We start from the raw sequence: 25,361 nt of genomic DNA, 5'->3' as shown, positions 1-25,361 counted from the left end.
CAGCTGAGATTTTGTGGAAGGAAGAGTCATGGCCAATAGTAGGTGAGCAAAAGGCAGGGGTGTAGTGAGGCAATGCCTGAAGTAGGATGCATCAAGTCCATAGAGAGCTTAAATATGCCGTTTAGAAATGGATCTTGAAACTAAGAGGGAAGCCAGTGGAGTTGTGTGAGGATGTTTATTTTATGAAAGGAGGCACAGCATAGGCTAAACTGAGTAAGAAGCCACAGAAAGGAGTTGCAGTGAGAGGAAATTAAGGCATAGGTATGTTAGCAATGTACATGAACAACGATTATGCGGGTTGTGGCAAGGTTTGCAGACCTATATAATGAGCAAGGCAAGTTTCAAGTATCTTTGGTCTTGTGGCAACTGAACTAGCTGTGGCTTAAAGGGAGAAATTACGCTTGTCTTGTTCTTTCCAACAGTAGCACTTCTGAGGTTAGAGGGAAGAATCACCAAGTGTTAATGTACACTTCAGTAGCAGATCCTGTGAAAATAACTAGAAAAAAACTAAGATGTGCTTGTTTAACTCCACACAGAAAGGATAATAAAGCTGCACTTGGTCTGAGTAGACATGTTTATAGACAGACCCGGTTATGCTGGTCATCTGATCTACGGACTTACTAGTATAGGGCTCATCTATACCTAGTTTGAACAGATGCTGAGGTGTATTCCGTAGGGAGGGGTGAGGAGAGCACTATAAGCAGTGCTAACAATTAACAGACATGCACAGAGTTCAGGGATCAACTTTTATTTTTAAAAAATAATTTCACAAGACAAACATCTGTCATTGAGGTAAGTGAGTATTATGGCTTCAGAGAACATACTTTCAAAGTTTCATAAGCAGTTTTGTATTTACAACAAGCTGTTTTGCATGACTCTCGTATTTAGATGTGGAACATGTTTTGAAGCAGTTGCAAGTGTCAAGCCTTCAATCTGCTGAAACCTTTAATTGTTTTGGAGAAGCTCCTGCCACAGTAATAAGATTCTTTAAGAGGATTAACAGTACAGGTGAGTACTTTGATGTTTGAAGAGTACCTATCTAGTAGTTCATGCTGTTAGCTTTGGTGATCTACAACAAATCTGTCTTTACAAACAGCTGGAAGCTGACATTTTGGATAATGGCAAAAGATGGGTTTTAATGTAAGTGACTTACCTTAAATCACGAAGTTTAAGTAGATAAGACTGATTTGACCTCAATTATACCCTCCCTAAAAGCTACAGAGAGTGAGGGTTTGCAGTAGTGCAGGGGCTAGTTTACCAGGCTGGACATTTCTCAAATCTTGTACAAATGTACCTGCCCTTACTACGGATTTACATTTTTTAAACTGGTTTGTAGTATGTGTTGTGAACAAGCTGACAGAGAACTCTCTCAGGTAGGAGTATACTGAACTGTGTGAACAAAGCCCTATATAATGTATCTCCATTTTATATTTTGATAGTTACCTATTCTTACCAGCCCTTTCACAAGCAGAGGGAGGCGTACATTTGCCTCATAGAATGAAAGACCTTCTGTCTTTGCTTGAAGTAGTTTTATGGAGGTTAATCATACACACCACTACCTAACATCTGGACTCTCAGGGAAAGGGATCAGTAATATCCAGTGGATAAGGCATGGGCATATGAAACAGACTTATGTTCTGCTGCCAGCTTCAGTGCTAACTTGACACTTGGCAAGTTGTACCCTCTGTTCTGCTGTAAATAGGGATACTACATGAATAGTCCTCAAAAGCATTTTTCTAGGTATAGATGAACTATATTATGTTAAAAAAAAAGCATCAGATAGTAGTCCATTTAATCCAGTACACGAAATGTTCTCTATCAGCTGCTTCAAAGGAAGAAATCCTGCACTTAACCTGTTCCCAGACAAAGTTTCCTCCTAATACCTAATGAATGGTTTATATGATGAAGTTTGAGGATCCAAAAATCTCATAATGGATATTACCTGTAGCTGATTCTTAATTCTCACCTCCTTTTCACAGTAAATCTTAATCTAGTTCTGTGGTGGCTGAGAATTTTGCTATCTACTTGAAATTTCTACTTTTCACTTACATTAATATATTTCTTGTGTAACAAGAATGGGAATAAAAGTTCCTACTTTAGCTTCTTCCCACTTTCAACATGTTCTCTAATGTGAATAATCCCTCCCCTCTGAGTTTTCCATGCTCCTAATTGTTGCCTCTCTTAAAATTAACTTGCTTCTCTTGCATCCTTTTAGGGTGAAGACAGGAAAAATGCATAGCCCAAATGGGGTAACTTTGAGACTAGTATATGGGGCATCTGTAGCTACCACAGCCATGGGTATATTTAAATGAAAGGAATAGGGCAAGGTCTTGTAATGTTCTATTAAAAAAAAACTTAAATATCACCACCTGTATTTAAAAAAATTGCCACAATTGCTTTATATACACAATATTTGCTTTTGAGGTAAGCCAAGGTTTTTTATATATTTATTGTATTTTAGGACTCTAAACACTTTTTTGTTAACATGCTCTTGTAAACCCAAGTAACACTAATAGTCTCTGGACTGGAAACAGGCCTAGTTTAATATGGTTACTCAGTCATTTATAACTACCCTGTTCAAATTCATAGTAAATTCCTATACTACTACACTTTGTATAATAGAGCAAGAAAATAAGTTACCATTCTTTGCTTTATGGTTTGACTTTAGTTCATGGTACTAAAGCAGGGTCTTAAGCATGGTCCATGTGGTTTATCAAACTTATTCCAGAAGACACACAAAATACTGTTCAGTATTTGAAGGTAAAGCAATGACACTTAACAGCCTGACTACATATTTCAACATACTTAAGGCTCAGACATTCTTATTCTGGTGGAATGATGACAAACCGTACCACAGCCAGAAGAAAATGTATTAGGCAGAACCACAACAGTTCTGACTTTTTTTAAAAAAGTTTAAGCTGTAGCATTCTGTAACTAAGTATCTGAAATTTACTAAGGTCATTTGCTCTTATTGTAGGTGGGATAGATAAAACTTTGGACCATTAACCCTAAGCCAAAAGTGTTACAGGCTTGTTTCAGAGAACAGTAGTAAGCAAAGTTCATTCCATTCAATACATGTACCCTGAGGTTTTTCCAGTTTTTATTCCAAGGCTGTATGAAATTAATTGCCTGTTTAGCTTTTTAGAGTAATAGATCATGTTTTCCATTATTTTGAAATGAATTTAAGTACAACCGAGTGACCTTCAAGTGATGTAAAGACAAGTTTTGTTAAATCCAAGTTAGATACTAAAAGCTGGAAAAATGAATTCAACTTTTAAAACTTACAGCAAGGCTAGAACACTAACACCTTCCAGCCTGGGTAGGAGAATGAACATCCAAAATATAAAGAACCACATGAGTGATCAAGTACCCAATCAAAAACTACTTCCCTATTGTTAGAACTGATGGTTACTCTGAGTTTGGAGTTTCCTCCCTTGTTGTTGGGACCTAAATGCACAACTTCCATGTCAAATGTCACAGTTGATCCACAAGTAACAGCAGGCAATTGGTTTGTCATCTCTTTGCCATTTACAAATACTGCCCCTGAAACAGTCAAGATATGTAAACATTATTTCTTACAGTACATAATGGTTAGGGGCAGATATTGGCTGTAACATTGATAAAGCCCCAGCACACTCCCTTCTTTCCTGCCCCCCCAAGAATGCATGTCATCACTTGATTTGCTCACTACTCAAACCCAAAGAAAACTGACGTAAAATTATAACAGAACTTTGTAACAGCTATACCAATTCTTTACAACTCTTAGCTCTTCCCAAAAACAGAATAGGTAGTATTGACAACATTTTAAGCAGTTCCTGTGCCACTGTGCACTGGCATAATAAGCAAATGTATTAGCTGAAACATAAGTGCATTAAAACTCCACTGTTACATTCCTTATACACATCAGGAAACCATCTTAAATGTTTTCACTTACCCTCCTATCCCAAACTATTAACCATTGACTTTTCAGCGATAAAATAGAAACTAGCTCTTAAATATTCTATTAAGTTAAATACAGAGTTAGACAAGCATTAAACGTAGACAAGGATTAATTATCAAAGATAGGACCGCTTCCTATCTCGAGTGCATTTGTTTATCATGGACTGACTGCAACATCAAGGTAGGAAAGTTGTCAGTACCATTAATTCTTTCATTGTAAGTGCCATAGGGCAGGGACTCTCCTTTTAGATATTTGAGTGGTGCTTTTGGGTAATTGATTAATAAGATGGAAGCTTACCAGTTGTACTGTTCTCTATCGATGTAACCTTAAGTAAAAATCACTTGTACTTTTTTTTAAAAAGAACATACGAATTGCCATACTGCTTCAGACCAATGGTCTACCCATCCAGACCAGTATCTTGTCCTGAGAGTAGCCAGTGCCAGAGGGAATGAACAGAACAAGGCTATTTATCAAGCGATCCATCCATATCAACTGTCATCCAGTCAGAGTTTCCGGTAGGCACCAGTTTAGGGACACGCGGAACATGGAGTTGCATTCCTAGCCATCTTGACTAATAGCCACTGATGGATCTATCCTCCATGAATCTATCTAATACACTAGACACAGGGCAGGCTTCAACAGTAGCAGTCCGTAAAAGGAAAGCCCAGCTCCAAGCAGGTTTTCCTAAATGGGCATTAGTCTCAGGAAATGAGTTGTTTTGACGTTTTAAAACATGCAAGTTGCTATAGCATACACCGTATTAAGCAAATTTGTGAATGTTAAAGATCCACAAGTATACTTTGATGTGGTTCACTTTGAATAACATAGAATTCGATTGCTCAGGTTGCTGGAAGCTGTAACACCATTTCAGCAAAAGATGCAGCAGTTAGGGATAAATAAGATGTTAAAGCACACAATGTACAAGAGACATAGCCAAGATCTTCATAAACAAGTAGATAATATTCAACAGTGCAATATTAATAAGCTCACCATTTGTACTAATGCATACTGCTTTATCTCGCTGTAAAGAATCATAGCCATTCTGCTGTTCCACACACACTCCTATACTGTCTCGTTTGTCTGGCTGACCAACTGTTTCGATTCTATGAAGAAGAAAGTTCTGTTAAATTCTGAAGTTTTAAATAAACAAAAACCAGTAAAAACTGCACTAAAGTTCATACCTAATCATAAAAGACCTCTTTACAATGGCCCCAAGGTTTCCACCACAATTTCACCCGAACTTTGAGACCACCTCTGCTGAGTAATTGATCATGTAGGTCCTTAAGCTGAGCTTCACCATATACTTCTTTTCAGCTTGTAGCAGATGCTCATCTAGCAGAGAGGTTACAGTTGTATCTTTTCTCACAATCCTCAAATTTTCATTTTTTTTTATGTTCCCCCTAGTGGTGTAACCTGTGGCCCACCACTTTCAATAGCTGTGGAACATGGCTTTATATTGATTGTCCCATCTATTAGCATTCGTACCAGTCCAGGAAGAATCACAAATTTAGTCATTGTCTACCAAACTGTCAACATCACATTTTTAAGACACAAAGCTCCATTTCTGTCGGGTACAGAAGGCCCTATGTTGAGCAAAAGCTCCTTAAAAGGGACTCAGAACGTAACCCTGACTTAAGTTACTAATAGAGGGACTGAAAGTGGGTTTAATACAGATGATATCCATGACAAGAGGAAGAAATCATGCAGAAGAACAAGGTGCAATCTCTATCAGATTAACAGAATACACTCTTAAGGAGTTGCTATTCATCTATTTGAAAGGAAAAGTAGGAGCAGTGGTGCTAGTCAACTGTAAAAGGGTAAGTCACTGCAGAGAGGCTAGAATAGAAATTTGTTAATGTGAAGAGACTTGTACCTGATGTTTGCAAATGTCAGTTGTTAGGGTATTGAAAATAAGCCCATGATATGGGCAACAAGGTGCTCCGAGGCAGCCAGCTGTCACTACATAACTTCTGAGCTTGCTGTATTTTTACCATTTGCATAGTTACCCTTTTTTGCATAGTTCAAATCTTTATTAGAAGTTACTTTAAAGTGACTGTCACTAAGGAACAGACCAGCCATTTAGCCCTATTCATATGAAGCCCTATGTTGGGTCATGGCTCAATCCCTCAGGGTGAGAACATACTGACAGTTGCAGGCTGTTTCTCTAGCCTTATTATAAAGATTAGCAGGTTCCCTTAACAATTGTGGGAGCCTAAGCCCTAACTCATCCTGCTAACTTTCTTTGGATAGAGAGACCATGCCTTTGGTGGGGGCAGAATCTTAAAACAAGCAACAGGAAAAGTAATTTGCAAGCCTGACTTCTGCCAAGATGAATTTATGATTTTGATAAAGAATGGATAGCGAGACTTTCAATGATCAGCCACACAGACTTGTGTTTATGGATGAACCATTGAAACCTAAATGTCCACATCCCAGCCAAAGGCTAATAATCAGGCCTATAAAGGGAGGGAAGCCATATAAGCTATATGTTTAAAGATACTTCTATAAATGGATCTGTTTTCTTCTGTCCCGTGAATCATACATTTACCTCCGTTACTCTTTGCTGCTGCTTAAAGATGCTGGGTAAAACTTTCAAGAAAGCCCACGTGATTTAGAATATTACATTATGTTGATGTTCAAAGAAAGACTCCTTATGCGGCAAAGTCATTTTAAAACCAACAGGATTTAAGCTCCTAAATTCCTTCAGCACCCTTGGGGAAAAAAAACACCCTACCCTGTTTTGGTGGGGATTGGTTTTCACTGGAGCTGAGACAGCTAATACAGTAACTCCTCACTTAAAGTCATCCTGGTTATCCTTGTTTTGTTACCTTGCTGATCAATTAGATAATATGCTCGTTTAAAGTTGCATAATACTCCCATATAACGTTGTTTGGCAGCCACCTGCTTTATCTACTGCTTGCAGGAAGAACAGCCTGTTGGAGCTGGCTGGTTGGGGCTTGGAACCAGCATGGACCAGCAGCCCCCCTATTAGCTCCCCACTCCCTTAAGTTCCCTGTGTGGCAGCCACCCAGCATGCTATCAATTGCGAGGCACTACAGTTGTCCCTCCTCTACTGCCGTGCGCTGCTCCTGACATTTACCTTAGAGCTGCTCCCGGGAGCCTCCTGCTTGCTGTGCAGAGGGGGAAAGAGGGGTGCTAATGTCAGGGTGTCCCCCTAACCCCTCCCATTGACTTTATCTCCATAGCGTGGGGGGGGGGGGGAACAGGACAGGGATCAGGACAGAGGGAGCTTGCTGGCAGCAGCTGCTATCTCAACTTGCTGATCTACTTTAAAAGGCAATGTACTTAGAGTGGGGTTAGTGTACTTAAAGGGGAAATGTGCATCTCTCTCCCACACACAGGGTGTGAGTCTGTCTCTGTTTGCCATGCTGTCTCCCCTCCCTCCATTTGTGCTGCCTTGTAGCGTGTGAGGCTGCATTAACAACAATGAGTTAACCCTTGAGGGCTCAGCTAAATGCTAGTTTATCATTTAGCAGTAAGGCATTCCCTGGGAAATATCCCACCCTCTGACTTCACCATTTATGGCATCAAGGCAGCAGAGGTGTTCAATGCTTATTTTCCTTCAGTCTTCATTAAAACATTTAATGGTGACCAGATACTTAATACAATTAATATTCTCAAGGGGGAAGGAATACAAGCCAAAATAGGGAAAGAACAGGTTAAAGAATATTTAAATAAGTTAGATATATTAAAGTTGTCAGGGTACTTAAGGAACTAACTGAAGCAATCATCTTTGAGAACTTAGGGCAGAGGTCCAGAGGACTGAAGGAGGACAAACATAGTAGCTATCTTTAAAAAGGGGAACAAAGAGAACCCAGGGAATTACAGACCAGTCAACTTAACTTTGACACCTGGAAAGATACTGCACCAAATTAAACAATCAATTTGTAAGCATCAGCAAGATAATAAGGTTATAAGAAATAGCTAGTATGGATTTCTCAAGTACAAATCATGCCAAACTAATTTCCTAGAGGATGATGGGAGAGAAGCAGATCTGATATCTTGATTTTAGTAAGGCTTTTATCACAGTCCCACTTGACATTCTCATAAGCAAACCAGAAAAATGTAGTATAAATTAAAGTACTATAAGGTTGGTGCACAAAGTAGTTATCAATGGTTCACTGGCTAACGTGAAGGACGTATTGTGTGAACAGGGGTCCAGTACTAGTCAATATTTTCATGAATGACTTGGATAATGGAATGGAGAGTATGCGTATAAAATCTGCAGAGGACACTTATCTGGGATGGGATGCAATTAGAATAAGAAGGATTAAAATTCAAAGAAACCTAGACCAATTGGAGAATTGATCTGAATTCAACAAGATGAAAGACCAGATCAAGGTACTACACTTAAGAAAAATCATCTGCCAGGGGTTTTCAAACTTTTTTCCATGTGTGGATCACTAACATTTTTGTATGCAAGTGTGGACCCCTTTGGAAATCTTAAGCATAGTCTGTGGCCCCTCAGGGATTCACAGGTTGAAAGCCACTGAGATATACAGCAGTACTAGAGGCTACAGTGGATCACAAATTGAATAAAAGTCAGTGTGATGCAGCTGCAAAACAAAAACAAAGAAAAAGGCAAATATTCTGGGTTAAAGGAGTGTTATGTAGTAAATGTCCTGCTCTACTTGGCACTAGTGAGGCCTCAGCTGGAGTACTGTGTCCAGTTCTGGACGCCACATGTTAAGATGTGAACAAACTAGAGGGAGTCCAGAGAAGAGCAATAACAGTGATAAAAGGTTTAGAAAACCTGATCTATGAGGAAAGGAAAAAACATTGGGCATGTTCAGTCTTAAAAAAAAAAAACAAACAACTGTGGGGGATATTGATAAGTCTTCAAACATATTATGGGCTGTGCTGTCCATATCCACTGAAGGTAGGACAAGAAGTAATGGGATTAATCTGCGGTAAGGGAGATTTAGGTTAAATATTAGGAATAACTTTTTAACTGTAAGGGTAGCTAAGCACTTGAAGAGAGGTCCCGGAATCCCCGTCATTGGTGGTCTTTAAGAACAGGTTGGACAAACATCGGACAGGGATGGTCTAGATATACTTGCCTCAGGGTAGAAAGCTCATCTTGATAACCTCTTGTGGTCCTATATTTCTATGATTTGTCCAACTTCACAAAGATGCAACAGCAGCTTCAAGAATTAGAAATTAATAAAGCCCTTTTTATATTTTATGATTTTGAGTAGTCTGGCAAATTACTAGTTAGTTCCTTTAAGATGTACAGGAGAACTCCAAATTGGAACCAGGTTTTACTCTCCTATTCTATCAGGTTTTTCAGTTCTCTGGAAATCATCACTGAGATTGCTTTACAACATAGCTTTCAGCTAAGAAAACAAAAATCCAAGTGTCTTGAAGTTTTGCATTTTGAATTGATCCACAATGAGAACTGTTTGTACAAAAGAACATTAGACAAGATTTACAATTTATTAGGTCTAGTCATTATTGCAGTTTTATAAATATTAACTTAGAAATGTTCAGATATCGTTAATGTCTTTGTACATTAGAGTGCCAATTATTTGCCCCTCAAGTTAATGCAGCATCTTTGATTTTTTTGGTCTGGAAATAAGTATGTTTGCATAACTTAAAGCTGACCAAATGCACTAGCTTATCTGTAAATTTAAAATCCATTTTCAAGTAAGTGATCTATGGCTTTGATCTATCACTTCATGCAAATTGGTGTATATGACTGAGCAGATCACAGAAACAAGCTAGACTAGTATCAGAGTAGCAGCCGTGTTAGTCTGTATTTGCAAAAAGAAAAGGAGTACCCGTGGCACCTTAGAGACTAACAAATTTATTAGAGCATAAGCTTTCGTGAGCTACAGCTCACCGATGAAGTGAGCTGTAGCTCACGAAAGCTTATGCTCTAATAAATTTGTTAGTCTCTAAGGTGCCACGGGTACTCCTTTTCTTTTTGCTAGACTAGTAGTAGAGGGAAGACAGAGTCATCAGCAGGACAGAACAATTGGACTTAAGGGCAACAGTGTGGAAATCCTTACAAACATAATATACCAACACACACACACACACACACTATAAACACCATGGGCATGGTGGCAGGCTGTGCACCCCAGTAAGGGGGTAAGCTTAAATTGTTAACAGGCCCATGGGTTTGGTGCAGGACACCATTTCTTAGCTTAATATTTTTGTCAATTCCAGCAGCAAACCATCCCAGGAAGCACAGCCCTAGACAGGAGGAGTCCTATATATATATAAAACTTTTAGAAAGACTTAGCTATGAAAGTCTCAGTGGTGTTCAGGGGTAAACTGCTATTCATTTTACTAATGAAAACCATTTGATCTAGAATCTATATTTAGGATGACTATTTTTCTCTGCAATTTTGGAGAACTTGTAACCTGGAGTTAAGTGTATCTAGAACATGCAGTAGAAATACTATTTAACAGACCATGTTTTAAATTCTGTATCATCCCTTTGTTGGAAGGCAGTATACAGCCCACAAGATGTGCTCTCCTTGTAACTGCAGGGAGTAGACAGATATAAAAGATCAACCATAGGTTTTTATAGTTAGTGAAATCGAACACTTCCCCGTTTCCATTAATCTCAAAACAGAGATGCACAAGCCACCATCCATCATATGCACTTATTTATGAATTAGCTGTATGTAGCTTAGGCTAAATCTGCCAGAGTCACCAGGGCACACTGTGTTGCCTGTCAGACAGCCTCATTTACTCAGCTGTATCATCTTGAATTGCTAGCACAGCTGGACTAATCTTGCCTTCCTACTGCAAGTATAAACATTACAAACAACTGCAGTCTGAAGAGCAGGGGGTGGTCACCCTAGAGAATCTCTCACCATCCCTTCCAAGCACAGCTCCATGGGGGCAGCAGAGAACTGGGAATAACATTGGCCCAGACCAATTACATCATACCTCCAATTATAGCCTCATCTAAAAGTCTTGGTTGATGACACTCCGATCAAAGAGATCTAGTTCTAAGAGGGGACTTATGAAATGCTGTTTTTATTACAGCTTTGCTACTCACTGGAGAGGCTATTATGCCTCCTGAATATATGACAAGAAGATTATCTGTAACATGAGTCTTGCCCATTTCTATCCAGGAGGCTGGTTATCCCTTTGTGAATGTACTGCTGAAACAGATGGATAAAGCCAAATGCTAAGTATTGCATCTCGTGAACTAGCAGAATCTAATATATGCTTTGAAATGGGAAGCTCTTGTGGGGTTTGGGGAAACTAACAACCTATTTTCTAACTTTCGAGATTCTCTTAAAAAAACACCACCTGTTCCATCAAATTTTTTGCAGACATGTGGGCTAGTGCTCTGTGATACAGAAACATGATCTTTCCTAAAAGAGAAGGAACAAAATCCACACTACAAAAAAAAACTGCACATCAAAAGGTTTTTCATCTCAGTTATCAATATGAAAAGGTAAGAGAGACACTGGTGTGAAACAGAACCAAGGAAAGCCTCAAAGCTCTGCATTTAATAGCAGAGATATTTCTGTGCCAAGCAATATTAAGCCTGGTGTTTTATTTGAGATGGAAGTTGTGAAGCTCTTTGCATCCATGGCAGACAATGGATAGTTGAATATGCCCTTGCCCTATGACCAGCTAAAGCCAACAGAATCCAAATTTCAGGGTTAGAGTTAATATAACTTCATTTAGAAAGCTACATGGATAAACACCATAATCACACCCCCTAAACTACAAGTGGAGTTTGTAGCGGGATTGTCAAGCCTATTACACAAAAACTGTCAGTCTGTATAATAAGAGAAAGTTGGGGAAAAGCGATGGCTAAGTCTTAGATCTACAATCACAACTGACACTGCCTGCCAGATGAGACATCTCCACAGGGACTCTCCTCTTCCCCAGCCGAACAGCAACATCTCAAGGGAAGGGCTTAATACAGAAAAGCTGCCAAGGTTTCTAATCTCACTGTTGTGCTGAATTAAATTCTTAACCCTGAAAGTAAGTTCCCTAAGCTACCTTTTCCCCTCAGGAGTTTCTACAGATGGCGACCAACAGTCATCTGACCAGAGCTATAATTATGCTGAAGGTGGCATCTTTTTGAGAACTTACTCCACTGCCAATCAGCCATTCTTACACTGTCACATGAAAACAAAGCTCCAACAGTCCTAGAAGAATTGGGAGGGTTGGGAAGAACAGAGGTTACTGTTTAGGGGACCTAATCCAAAGCCCACTGGAGTCAATGGAAGAATACCAATGGGCTTTAGTTCAGGTCATAGCAGTTGCAGAGAAGCATCAAAAAAAGTTTAAACACACCACAGGTCCACTCAGTCTAGGCTAATTTGGGGACCTCATTGAGGAAGGAATAGAGCACTTCAGCTACTGTTTTAGGTAAGGATGGATCCTACAAGAGGGTCTTGGACTTTGTCCTGAAGAACTAGGAGTTAGAAGCAAAGAGAGGAAGGGTCAGACTTCACACACAAATTGGATTGTGTATTATGTACACACCACTAAGTCAGTGATTTGGGAGTTTACAACTCAGAGGCACAGTGAGGCTTGAGTTCACTGTACAACACAGCGGTAGCAAAATGAGACAAAACAGGAAATTCTGTTTGCGCAAGTGCCTCATGCAATGGCAATACAGCATGTACTTGCCTGAATGTTAATGTCTGCCCACAGAAGTAAGTAGGAGCTTTGGAGTAGAGCACACCATATGACTGAGAATCATTTCGAAGTGCTATGTTTCTTCGACTGCTCAGGCTGTAACCCTCCAAACCTGCTGTCCATTCTTCAAACAAAAACAAAAACATGAATTACTTCACTGGCTATCATGTGGGGAAGGAGCTTCGGTTGGCTGCATCCAGTCTTTTTACTTCACGTGCAAGTTAGAGTCACGTTACCAAAGCTCCGGGTCTAATCTCTCATTGATGTGCAAAAGGAGTGAGAGAGAAATGAGGCATTTTTCTGCAATATTGTGATTGTTGCCAAAAAGATTAACCTGCATTTGACTCTTGGCTATGATCACTTACAAAGAAGTGACAAAAATGTATATTACATAGTTTTCTTATAAAATTGGGACTAAAGATAACCTGGCATTTCTCTCATTTCCAACCAGTTTAAGAAATAGCCTTATAGACATTTACAAACTTATTGGATGTAGATTTTCTATAATAATGAGGAAAAAAAATAGGAAATCTTCAGTTTTGTCATTCAGTGAATCTTGTTAACCCCTCAACTACTTGTCTCAATAACATCACAATGAAATAGGAACTCATTTCTCAATGGAAGCTTAACTTTTCACCCTCAAGAAAAGCAAAGCCCCAGGCTATTACAGAAACCAGAAATCCTTAAGGAAAGCCAGAAAATAGTTAATGTTCCATTTCTCATTACTTCCCTTTTGAATTGGTTGTAGGTAGAAAACCCTTGAAAACAGGCTCTGACAAAACAGGCATGACAGATGTGATTTAAAATTCTTCATGAAATACAGAACAGAATCTCACACTGGCATTTTCCAAGTGCAGACACTGCTCCAGCCCAAGCATCAGGTTGATAGCTACAATGTGTGCTTCAGAACTAGTTGCAGTTAAAATTAAGCAAAGAATCCAACTGTAGAAGGGTATGTATCCAATTACCTTGTATTATTTAGATACACATTTAATTCCATATACTGCAAGGCAGAAAACTCCATTGTCTTCAGACAGCAAACAGCTCCACATAATCTACAGCACGTTATGGTTTTTTCACACACACACACACACACACACACACACACTATAAGCTTCAGAAGACTAACAACAAAAGTTTATACCATGAGGAACTAATGTAGAACGGCCAGTTTGAGGAATACTCCATGGACTCCATTCCTGCCGTCCATCACCCCGGGCACAGACTCTGAACTGGTAATCAACATTGGGATCAATATGTAGTACTATGAATTCCATCTCTGAGCCAACATACACATCTTCAAAGTGATTGGCAGTACTCTTGCGATACTGAAGCCTGTAGTCTTGTGGTATAAAGTCATCATCCACCTAAACAGACATTTATTCCATTAACAAGGGATCATGACGATTTCTTTCCTGGATTTCTTTGAACTACAATGTATCCCAGTAGCAGTGCAAGTTACCAACATTTGTCCTTCACAAGGTAAGGTGACCAATGGTTGGTCTTTGTTAAACCAGCAATCGAAACACAACATTCTTTCATACTTCTGGGGAAGAATGGCAAGGAAGATAGAGCCATCCAGCAGCAACTTAAATATGTATGGTCCTAGCAACCATACCTTTGATTTATTGAATAAAAAAGGAATGCCTTCTGAAAACTGAAGAAAGCAATTAGCCAAGTGTCTGATACAAAATCAGAGGTTCTTTACTCACCCACTATACCTACCAGAGTACTCAAATATTTAAGGGTGCATAAGTTTAATGGGGTAGGGACTGTTTATCCCTATGAGTGAAATCCTGGCCTCATGGAAATCAATGGGAGTTTTCCATTGTTGGTACAGCACCTCGCACAATGGAGCCCTATCTGCAATTACCTACTGTAATACATATCACCACCAAGTATGGATTCTACAAGATGTTTATATCTGTGTCAATCTGTGCTTCTGACAAATACGTGACACAAAGACCTATTTCTGCAATTGCTATTTAGATGATAGTGTCATATTTCTGTAGCACTCATCTGTTTAGTGGGAAGTGTTGTAGGCTGTTTTTTTGGGGAGGGGAAGGCTGGGTGAGGTAAGCTGCTACCTCTTCCATTTCCAACAGTTTGGCCCAAGAAGAGAGGAGGAGTGGGCAGTTTTTTCAGCTACCTCTGTTGGCTTTTCTACACAACAGGTTGTAGACAGACCTGTTGCACTAATTGGCAGATACTGGGAGACAGCATGTACTATCAAGCAGCAAATAGGTAGCCCAGTGCCAGACTGAGCAAACTAAAGGTTGGATTCTCATGTGAAGGTCTTCCTCCACACACACTTGTGCCTCAAAATCTATCATTATGTGCACCTGGATCATACAATTGTAACATACAATTTCTTCCGGTATATTTTAAATCCCAAGTCAGAAGGAGATGATTCCCTTGATGGAGAAAGAAGGGAAAGTGACATTCAGTTTCTTTTGAGAAAGAATACCTTTTTTATTTTTTTGAAACAGGGTCTAAAAGAGAATCTGAGTTACATTCATTCAAGAGATTTACTCACCTTACACCACCGGACTAGGATACCACCAGGCTTCTCGGTAAGTTCTTCTATCTGTACAGGCGGCCGAGATGCTACAGTCCCATGGTTGAAGATTTGATTTTTCACTATAGTAAGAAGACAGTCATCCAGCTGGGCAGATAAACAAGGCACATCAACCAAGGCAGGCACTTCTGGCAAGCTAAGGAAAGAAAAATTGCTAACATGTAAGGGAGCAGCTTGTATACAATTCTATTTCAGCGATACACTTAAAAGACAACACATGTGGGATTGATTATTTTTTAACTCTATATTTCAAGGGACTGGTTTTAAAAATTAGAACATTAAAGGAATTCCAGATTTCAGACTTAAAAGACTGAGGAAGTAGCTAATATTTTAGGCCTAATGATGTTGTCTGTGTCTCAGTAATCTCTTCTCTTTCATTGGGCTTGATGAAACAATTGCAAACAGACAGTCCATATTTCAAGAGACCATCTGAGGACTGAACACTACTTAAATTATCAAGGCCAACCCTATCAGAATTTATATATAAGTGGGACAGCAAAGCTTGAAATAAACCTTTGAAATAAAAGCCCCTAATGTTCATTGCCTTAAAAAGGAACAAAAACAAAACAAAAAAACCTATGTAGAGGCATGTCAATCGTGTTCCTGCTGAATTCTCAAATCCCCCCACCAGACTGATGTCTCTTACCTATCCAGCTGAATGTGCAAAGCCTTTTTTGTAAAGTTGCACAGTTTTTCATTCTGCTCTCCCATGACCTCATGGATGACGCTCTCTCCTGGAATGAAAGGATAAAAAAATTGTTCCCGATATGAAAAATGCCCAAGAAAAACATTCACATCAAAGAATAACCAGTGCTGAAGAGAACAACCAGTAAATAAAAAAAAATTTCAGTGTTTTCAATGCTCCTGCAAGACACTCAGCTAGAAGATAAAAGTGCTGAAATTCTATTAGTTACTAATATATGCCTATATAACATCCTCTGATGACAGAGCTTTGTAGGAACTCACATGAGAGAATTAGGTGATTTGACCAAGGTCCCAGACAATAACAGAGCTGGGGCCAGATGCCAGAAATCATGGCTCCTTATCCTCTGGCTCCACCTACTTGACAGCCCAACTACTTTAAGTGGGAATCATCATCAAAATGCAGAGCATCTTTACTGATTAGAACCTCAAAAGAGCTAAAACTGGCAAAGAAATTATAACAGGTTCAACAGTGCGCAGAATCAGGCTCTGTTCATCATCAATGTGATTTTTTTTTATTTTTGCAAATGTAACGTTCTTTGATAGGCTGTGCAGTGCAAGGTAGGGATAGATAAATAGAAAGCATTTCAAACACATCAGCTCTGATCCCCTACATTTACGTGGCAACCCCTGAAATTATAGGAATATCTACAGACTTCTGCTTAAATCCAGCTTGGACTCTTCCCAAGTTTATCATCTGAGTGTACGATGATCTGTGGGAGATATGTGAGCTCAGTCCAGTTCCAAGTGCACAGCTGCCAACATTTAAAAAAAATAAAAAATAAAAATGCACACTATATTTGGCAGCAAAAGATTGAGTGTGCATGAAGACTGAACTTCTTGCTCAGAGGTGGCCCCTCTAGTTCAGAATAGAGCCATTGTATGGCAAAACTTTTACTGCCACTGTCCACATAGGCAGCTGTGGCCCAGTGGATTAGAAGTAGACTAGTAGCCAGGGATCCAGGAGCTCTGATATAAGGTCTTATCAGACTTATGCAAGTTATGTTACCTCCGTGGTCAAATGGAGATGGTGTTAATACCAGCTTCACAGGAGTAGGTGAAACTATTTGGAAAGTGACAAATTGCTTCTGTGGATACAGGACTCCATTCAGACAGCAAAGCTAGCAACTTCCTTAAGCACAAAACTCACATCCAAATGTAAGTAGCAGACTGTATGACACATCGCAGTTCACAAACCGGAGAGCACAGTGGAAGAAAGTTAAAGTTGAGACAGACAAGAACAATGCAAGGAAACAATCAGCACAATCATAGCTGAAAAATGGCACAGAATAGGTTCTCCAGTGCAGGGACACAGTCAGTAGCAACGTTCCTTTGTGACTAGATATTTGGTAATATGGAATAGTTCACCCTTAACGGGACACCCTGACACTTCCATTGTTTTCCGTCCCAACTGCAAATCTTCTGGAGAAAAGCATGACTTTCCTTGCAGATATAAATGGGATGCGAGGGAGGGAAAGGTCAGTGACAGGCAGTACAGTATAATCCTTGAACTTCTGTACACTATGTTTTTACTCTACAGACTCAAAATAGCTTCCCTCAAGTCCCAAATGCTGGAACAAACATTCACTCTATTTTGGCAGAAACTCATTTTCCAATATAAAATAAACTCAAATCCAAAATTATTCTCTCCTAGAGCAAAAGCAATTGGACCACATAGGGTGAAATTTACCCCCTGTGCAAAGGACTAGCGTAAGACCTACACACCACTGAAGCCACCTAGGGTTAAAATAAACTGCCAGCTTAACAGTACCAAAAACAACACAGATATTTTGTTATTTATGAGGGCATCTGAGATACATTTTATTTTAAGAGGCCAAACACAATGCATTGCTTCTACTTTGGTGGCCTGGAAATTAACTTTGTGGTAATATAGACCTCTGAAAGTAGGTACTCTCCCCCTTTACTATTCCATAGTTCAGCCCATTTATACTTAACCCTAGGGTTATATACACCGAAATGCTAAAATATGGATCCTCATAAGCAAGAATTGATATGTTTCCTCCCACCCCACCACCAATTCTGCAGCGATCTTTAAACCTTTACTAGTGCTGGTTTAGGATAGGCCCATTTCAGCCAAAACATGCAGTTCATAACATGCACTATGATCTACACCAGGGGTGGGCAAACTTTTAGCCAGAGGGCCACATCAGGGTATGCAAATTGTATGGTGAGCCATGAATGCTCACGAAATTGGGGGTAGGGCTGCAGGATGTGGTGAGGGCTCCAGCTGGAGGTGTGGGCTCTTGGGTGGGGCCAGAAATGAGAAGTTCAGCATGCTGGAAGGGGCTCTGGGCTGAGGTTGAGGTGTGGGAGTGGGGGAATGAAGGCTCCGGGGGGGGGGGGGGGGCTGGGGATGAGGAGTTTGGGGTGATGGAGGGGGCTCCAGGCTGAGACAGGTTCAGAGGACAGGAGGGGGATCAGGGCTGGGGCAGGCAGTTGGGTTACAGGGGAGGGGTGTGAGGGCTCCGGCTGGGGGTGCAGGCTCTGGGGTGGGGCTGGGGATGAGGAGTTTAGGGTGCAGGAGGGAGCTCTGGGCTGGGACCAATGGGTTGAGAGGGATTAGGGATGGGGCAGGCAGTTGGGGCATGGAGGTGGTGAGGGCTCTGACTGGGGGTGTGAGCTCTGTGCTGGGGCCAGGGATGAGGGGTTTGGGGTACAAGAGGGGGCTCCGGGCTGGGATCGAGGGGTTTGGAAGGTGAGATCAGGGCTGTGGCAGGGAATTGGGGCATGGGAGGGGCTCAGGGGTGCATGCTCTGGGTGGCCCTTACCGCAAGCAGCTCCCAGAAGCATGTCCCCTCTCCGGCTCCTATGTGGACGCGTGGCCAGGCGGCTCTGCACATGCCCCATCCGCAGGTGCCACCTCTGCAGCTCCCATTGGCTGGGAACGGCGGCCAATGGGAGCTGCGTGGGTGGCGCCTGCAGATGGGACATCGCAGAGAGCCACTTGGCCACGCCTCACTTACTACGTAGGAGGCGGGGGAGGGGTCATGCCAGCTGCTTCTTGGGAGCCACGCAGAGCAGGGCAAGCCCCGACCCTGACCCCGCTCCCTAGCTGGAACACTGTGATTTGCCCACCCCTGTTCTACACTAATCTTTAAGAGAAGACTTATAGGAATGTATATTTTATACAGCCCCCTACCTTCCTGGAGCAGGTCATCAGCTGTACTGACTCCATGTTCTATTAGTTTCTGGCATTCATCCAATGGCTTGATGCTCTCTTGTTCTATGGCATCCACTTCCTGCAGCAATAACACTAGTCGCTCATCCAGCAGCTTCCTCAGGGTCCCTTTTAAATCATTAAAATGCTGCTCAAGTACATCCCTTGTCAGAGCTGCACTCTCTCTGATCTGACTCAAAACAGAAAAGAGAAGGATTCAGGGTAAGCAGCTGAGGAAAATATTCCTTTACCATTGTGAATCACATTGCCTGCATTTGCTGGTGGAAAGCTCTATGCTAGGTCAACTTTTACAAAGGCTCTCAGACAATTAACAAACCTACTAGGATGCTATCCATTGTAGGATACTCATTTGATTAAGGGTACAAAGCAGGGGAGAGAAAAGGTAGTGAGGCTACCCAAGCAGAAAGACAAGCGATGAAAGCAAAGCAAGACTTGTAATCTTTTAGAGAAAGATTATAAATAATGAGGAAAGCCACTGAAACTGGGAGAGAGGAGAGTATCCTTTATGACAATTATCTTCCCCATACACAAACTAAAGACATGCTTAAGAGTGATAAGCCTACACTAACAGGGTCACAAATCATGGGGATAACAGGATGCCTTTGGCCAACTAGGAGGCAGGCTACATATGCCATGGCCAAAATAGCCCAATGCAAATGAGACACATTGAAAATTTAATCAATTCAAATCAAGCCAGAACACATTAAGTAAATCAATTTATTCTAGGACTATTAGACAATAAAAGTGTGGCCCTCATTACTGCAGTATCTGAGCACCTCTATCTTGAAGTATTTATTCTCACAACACCCTTGTGAGGTAAGGCAATACCATTATCCCCATTATACAGATGAGGAACTGAGGCATAGAAAGGGTAAGTGACTTGCCCGACATAACAGAGGAAGTCTGTAGTAGAGCAGGGACTTGAATTCACATCTCACAACTCCTTGGCTAGTGCCCTAACCAGTGGGCAACCCTTCTTCTACTTTACACAATTGATTTCCTTTCCAGTATCTATAAACTATTTAAGTCTCCTGAGAAAAGTAAATACATTAGCAGCTTATTTGTTCTCAAAACAGGGAAATTTCTCCTCTCAGCAAAATTTGTGTTCATCCTCAATAAGAACATCCATAGACACTACTGTAAGCTATGGGCTGCTCCTCAGAGCTGCAAGTCTTGAGCAGGTGCATTCAAAAAAGGAGAGCAGCTCAGATACACAAGAAGTTTTAGCAAAAAGAAAAGGAGTACTTGTGGCACCTTAGAGACTAACAAATTTATTAGAGCATAAGCTTTCGTGAGCTACAGCTCACTTCATCGGATGCATTTGGTGGAAAAAACAGAGGAGAGATTTATATACACACACACAGAGAACATGAAACAATGGGTTTATCATACACACTGTAAGGAGAGTGATCACTTAAGATAAGCCATCACCAGCAGCGGGGGGGGGGGGGGGGAGAAAACCTTTCATGGTGACAAGCAAGGTAGGCTAATTCCAGCAGTTAACAAGAATATCAGAGGAACAGTGCGGGGTGGGGTGGGGGGAGAAATAACATGGGGAAATAGTTTTACTTTGTGTAATGACTCATTCATTCCCAGTCTCTATTCAAGCCTAAGTTAATTGTATCCAGTTTGCAAATTAATTCCAATTCAGCAGTCTCTCGTTGGAGTCTATTTTTGAAGCTCTTTTGTTGAAGTATAGCCACTCTTAGGTCTGTGATCGAGTGACCAGAGAGATTGAAGTGTTCTCCAGCTGGTTTTTGAATGTTATAATTCTTGACGTCTGATTTGTGTCCATTCATTCTTTTACGTAGAGACTGTCCAGTTTGGCTAATGTACATGGCAGAGGGGCATTGCTGGCACATGATGGTATATATCACATTGGTAGATGCGCAGGTGAACGAGCCTCTGATAGTGTGGCTGATGTGATTAGGCCCTATGATGGTATCCCCTGAATAGATATGTGGACAGAGTTGGCAACGGGCTTTGTTGCAAGGATAGGTTCCTGGGTTAGTGGTTCTGTTGTGTGGTGTGTGGTTGCTGGTGAGTATTTGCTTCAGATTGGGGGGCTGTCTGTAAGCAAGGACTGGTCTGTCTCCCAAGATCTGTGAGAGTGATGGCTCGTCCTTCAGGATAGGTTGTAGATCCTTGATGATGCGTTGGAGAGGTTTTAGTTGGGGGCTGAAGGTGATGGCTAGTGGCGTTCTGTTGTTTTCTTTGTTGGGCCTGTCCTGTAGTAGGTGACTTCTGGGTACTCTTCTGGCTCTGTCAATCTGTTTCTTCACTTCAGCAGGTGGGTATTGTAGTTGTAGGAATGCATGATAGAGATCTTGTAGGTGTTTGTCTCTGTCTGAGGGGTTGGAGCAAATGCGGTTATATCGTAGCGCTTCGCTGTAGACAATGGATCGAGTGGTATGATCTGGATGAAAGCTAGAGGCATGTAGGTAGGAATAGCGGTCAGTAGGTTTCCGATATAGGGTGGTGTTTATGTGGCCATCGCTTATTAGCACCGTAGTGTCCAGGAAATGGATTTAGAACAGAGTTACAACCAACGATATTAAGGCTATGTATTGAAAGTGAGAGAGAGAGAGAGAGAGAGAGAGAGAGAGAGAGCGCGCGCGTCTTAGGCTACTGCACAGAACCTGTCTTGTCGTTAACACATTAAGCAGCAGTGTGGTATTGTCTTAGTGCTCTGGATGGATGGGAAATAAAATATCCATTCCTTGTGCAGCCGGTCCTTCCCACACACTGGACTCACTTTGGTCATGAGAACGCCACTGCAGCACACAGTATTAGAACAGAGATATAACTATGCGTATTTTAACACGTCAAAGATCTTAATTATTGGTTCACCACATTGTACTTGAATATTTCAGCATGCAGAGGCCTTATCCAAAGCCCATTGCAGTTAGTAGAAAGACTTCACTGACTTCAGTGCACTTTGGATTAGGCCTATCACAAATATGACCAGCCAGTATTTGGAGAAACCTACAATTCAGCTCCACAGAGAGGAAAGAGAATGGTTTCAATGTTTACTCTGTCTGTACATCTATGTGTTTGAGTCACTAATTTAACAGGCAATTTCTAAGATACAAGAAGACTATCACATAGTCTGAAATCAGATCAGACAAGTATCCAGTCATGGCCAGTACCAGATGCTCCAGTAGAGTAAGAAACCCTGCATTCAGTAGTTATGAAATATGCTGTCCCAAGAGAAAAATCTCTTCTTTCCTCCTATATTTAGAGGCTTAACCCCAGAAGCCTGAGGGTTTGAATCTCTCTTCCAAGACTTTCTTTTTTTGTATTTACTATTACAACTCTGAATAGTCTCGTTATACATATAAGTGACTGATCATTTGTTTGAATCTTACTAATTTTTTTTGCCTCAACCTTGGTGCAAGGAGTTCCATGGACCAACTACACAGTGTGTGAAAGGCAGTTGTTTTGTTTTGTTTTTGAATCAGCTGGAAATCAATCACCTTTGAGTTCCATTGAATGTTTCCCTTCTTCTTTTATTAGGAGTCAGGGTGAATAGTGAATATGTCACTATATCCATATTTGATTCTATGGATATCTTAAGAATCTTTATTATGAAAAAGTTGTTGTTACAAAAGGTTTACTACAAAATCAATTAAGAACCCACTGCATATGATTTTTTTTTTTTTTTTTAGGAAGGAAACATTTGAATACGTGAAAAATTAATCAGAAGCTAAAAGTGAGAATTAAACATTCCACTATGAAGTGCTTTTACGATTTACACACATAAGGAAATGCTGCAATATAAGCCAAGCCTTAGATGTAATTTCTAGATCTTTAGAAGTACTGACAACCAACACAGGAAGTTCTTGGGTTAAGTAAAGTAAATTTCCTCTTCAAGCAATCTTCATGAGCCACTGCAGCTGCCACACAGCTTGGCTTCCCCTCACTTGTTATTTTAGTATTTTTAAAAAAAAAAAAGGAAGTGTTTGGCAGTGTATATACGAGGCGGGGGTGGAGGACGACAGAAGAGAATGGTTATTCCCCCAAACCCATTACCGTTTTAGATGCGTATACAAACTCAATCAGTATCAGAATCTCAACGTTAGAGCTAAGGATGTGCAAACAGAAGAGAGGATACGAAAATACTGGAAGTAAAAATACACACACAGGCTCGAGGAAGGATTTGAATACTGTAGTAAAATGGTCCTAAAATGGAGGTTGATGCTGCAATGCTAAGTGGTCCAAAGAGTAAATGTTTCCTGAAGTAGCTGTAGCCCAGTCTTGGAGTCTTGAGATTTCCAAAGGCTCTTGTCCCCATATACATCCTTCATGGTCGATTCATGTCCTCCTTTGTCAGCTATCTCGTTAGCATAAACTCAATTGTGGCCAACTCAGCAGATGACCGAGGCCACAGTTGGAAAGCGAATCCAGGGGGACAGAAACAAATGCATACAAGCACAGAACCATACAGCAAAGAAATCAACTGAAGTTGCAGGAGCAAGGAAAGTTTCAGTACTAATGAATGCAAAGTCATGTACCCAGGGAGAGGAAACAAACAGCACAAATAAAAGGAGGACTTGTGGCACCTTAGAGACTAACAAATGTATTTGAGCATAAGCTTTCGTGAGCTACAGCTCACTTCATCAGATGCAACGTAACATAGCTCACAAAAGCTTATGCTCAAATACATATGTTAGTCTCTAAGGTGCCACAAGTACTCCTTTTCTTTTTGCAAATACAGACTAACACGGCTGCTACTCTGAAACCTGTCCCAGGAAAGGGGAGGGGTGTGTTCCAGCCCATGGACTCGGGGTGTCCCTACACTGCTCTAGCCTGCCCCCCTCCTAGAGTCACCCACCCCCTATTTCCTCTCCCTGAGCACAGCCCCTCACAGCTCACAGCTCCGTGCCCAGCTCCCCTTGACCTCATGCCCTGCCCCTGCCCCTGCCCCCGCGCCCTCAGCTCTCACCCCAACCCCCCAGGCCCGCACTCCCAATACCCCCCTGGTGCCCCACCTGCTTGCGCGCCTGCTGCAGCCCACGCAGCCTCTGCTGCAGCTCCCGCCGGTAGCTCCGCGCCGCCTCGACGCTCTCCCGAGCCTCCTGCAGCAGCAGCGCCTCACCCTCCGGATCCATCCCACTCCCTGCTCGGGCTGTGGGGACCCGCTCCTGGCAACAACCACCTGGGCTGGCCTCACACCCGGAAGCGGGCCACATCCGGGCAATGAGCCAGGCAGGGGGGCGGGGCAAAAGTTTGGGGTTTTTTGTTGTTGTTTTTTAAAATCAAGGAAAACTTTATTGATACATATGGCACACAAGCTAGCATTGGTGGAGCAGAAGGAAAGCAGAGTCACCAAACCCAGGTCCTGATTGCAAAAAGCCCATTCAGAATTCAAGGCTATCTATGTTCACTCAGGCCCATCACTGAAAGAAAACACATCATTATACTTATGTTGCATAAGACAAATACATTGATATGTACAATGAATTACCATTGAATGTATTGCCACATTTTACATGTCTACACACTAATAAACTAATAATTCATTAGAGCAATGAACATACAGTCATTGCATTACAATGAAACTATTTTTAATTTCAAATTTAAAAGTCACTCTGTAACACAGGAGAAAGGATGGTCTGGGGTTAGGGTGCTAGCCTGGGAGCTGGGAGAACTAGGTTACATTTCCTGCATGGCCTCAGGCAAATCACTTAGATTACAGTGGAAGCTTGGAAACTAAATACCTTTGTGGATCGGGGACTTAGCTGCTTCATGCCTCACTTCCCCAACTAAAAAATTGAGATAATAGTACTTTCTTTCCTCACATGGTTGTTGTGAAGATAAATACCACTGAAGATTGTGAAGTACTTAAGTGCTAAAGTAATAGTAGCTAGATAAGTACCCAGGATAGATACATAGTATTAATTACTTATATGATGTACCTGGCTTTGCAAAAATCAACTTGTCCAATCATGAGGGACAAACAATTTTTTTCTTATACACTTAAGGCCCTGATACTGCAAGTAACTCTGGGTTGACCTCTACACCTATACTGACCCAGGCCCTATCATATTATATTATAGTAGGTCCCATTATATTAGGCAATGTACAAATACATAACAAGAAGCAGACTCTAAACAGACTAGGCTAACAAATGGTGGGAGGAAAAAGTGAGGCATAGAGAGGTGAAGTGCCTCGGTGTCACACAGCAGGTTAGTGGCAGAACAGGGAACAAAAATATGCCTCCCTGAGCCTCAATCTAGTGCTCTAGATTAGCCGCTAGCTCATGCTGCCTCTTCTTTCTCATATATATCATTTTATTT

General features: G+C 41.2%; 1 protein-coding gene across 1 annotated transcript; it reads right to left on the bottom strand.

Moving 5' to 3' along the window:
* Positions 1 to 732: 732 nt before the first annotated feature.
* Positions 733 to 24,303, bottom strand: CRLF3 (cytokine receptor like factor 3). Its single transcript, XM_038371182.2, has 8 exons — positions 24,054 to 24,303; positions 19,024 to 19,231; positions 15,808 to 15,895; positions 15,120 to 15,297; positions 13,728 to 13,950; positions 12,575 to 12,707; positions 4,931 to 5,043; positions 733 to 3,543 (listed from the first exon to the last, which is right to left on the bottom strand). The coding sequence occupies exons 1-8, from the start codon at positions 24,252 to 24,254 to the stop codon at positions 3,293 to 3,295; spliced, it is 1,395 nt and encodes a 464-aa protein (XP_038227110.1). The 5' UTR covers positions 24,255 to 24,303; the 3' UTR covers positions 733 to 3,292.
* Between the last annotated feature and the right edge of the window lie 1,058 nt (positions 24,304 to 25,361).

The sequence above is a fragment of the Dermochelys coriacea genome, chromosome 14 (genome assembly GCF_009764565.3).
Source record: "Dermochelys coriacea isolate rDerCor1 chromosome 14, rDerCor1.pri.v4, whole genome shotgun sequence".
Taxonomy (NCBI): domain Eukaryota; kingdom Metazoa; phylum Chordata; order Testudines; family Dermochelyidae; genus Dermochelys; species Dermochelys coriacea.
This window is presented reverse-complemented; position numbering and strand designations above follow the sequence as displayed.

Bases quoted from the DNA above. Each gene is read 5' to 3' on its own strand.
- CRLF3 (XM_038371182.2), bottom strand. From the start codon at position 24,254: ATGTGGCCCGCTTCCGGGTGTGAGGCCAGCCCAGGTGGTTGTTGCCAG. The intron at 19,232-24,053 runs GTGGGGCACCAG...GTTTTGAGTCAG, and splicing joins TGCAGCAGGCGCGCAAGCAG to ATCAGAGAGAGTGCAGCTCT. The intron at 12,708-13,727 runs GTATAAACTTTT...TTTTGTTTGAAG, and splicing joins TTCTACATTAGTTCCTCATG to AATGGACAGCAGGTTTGGAG.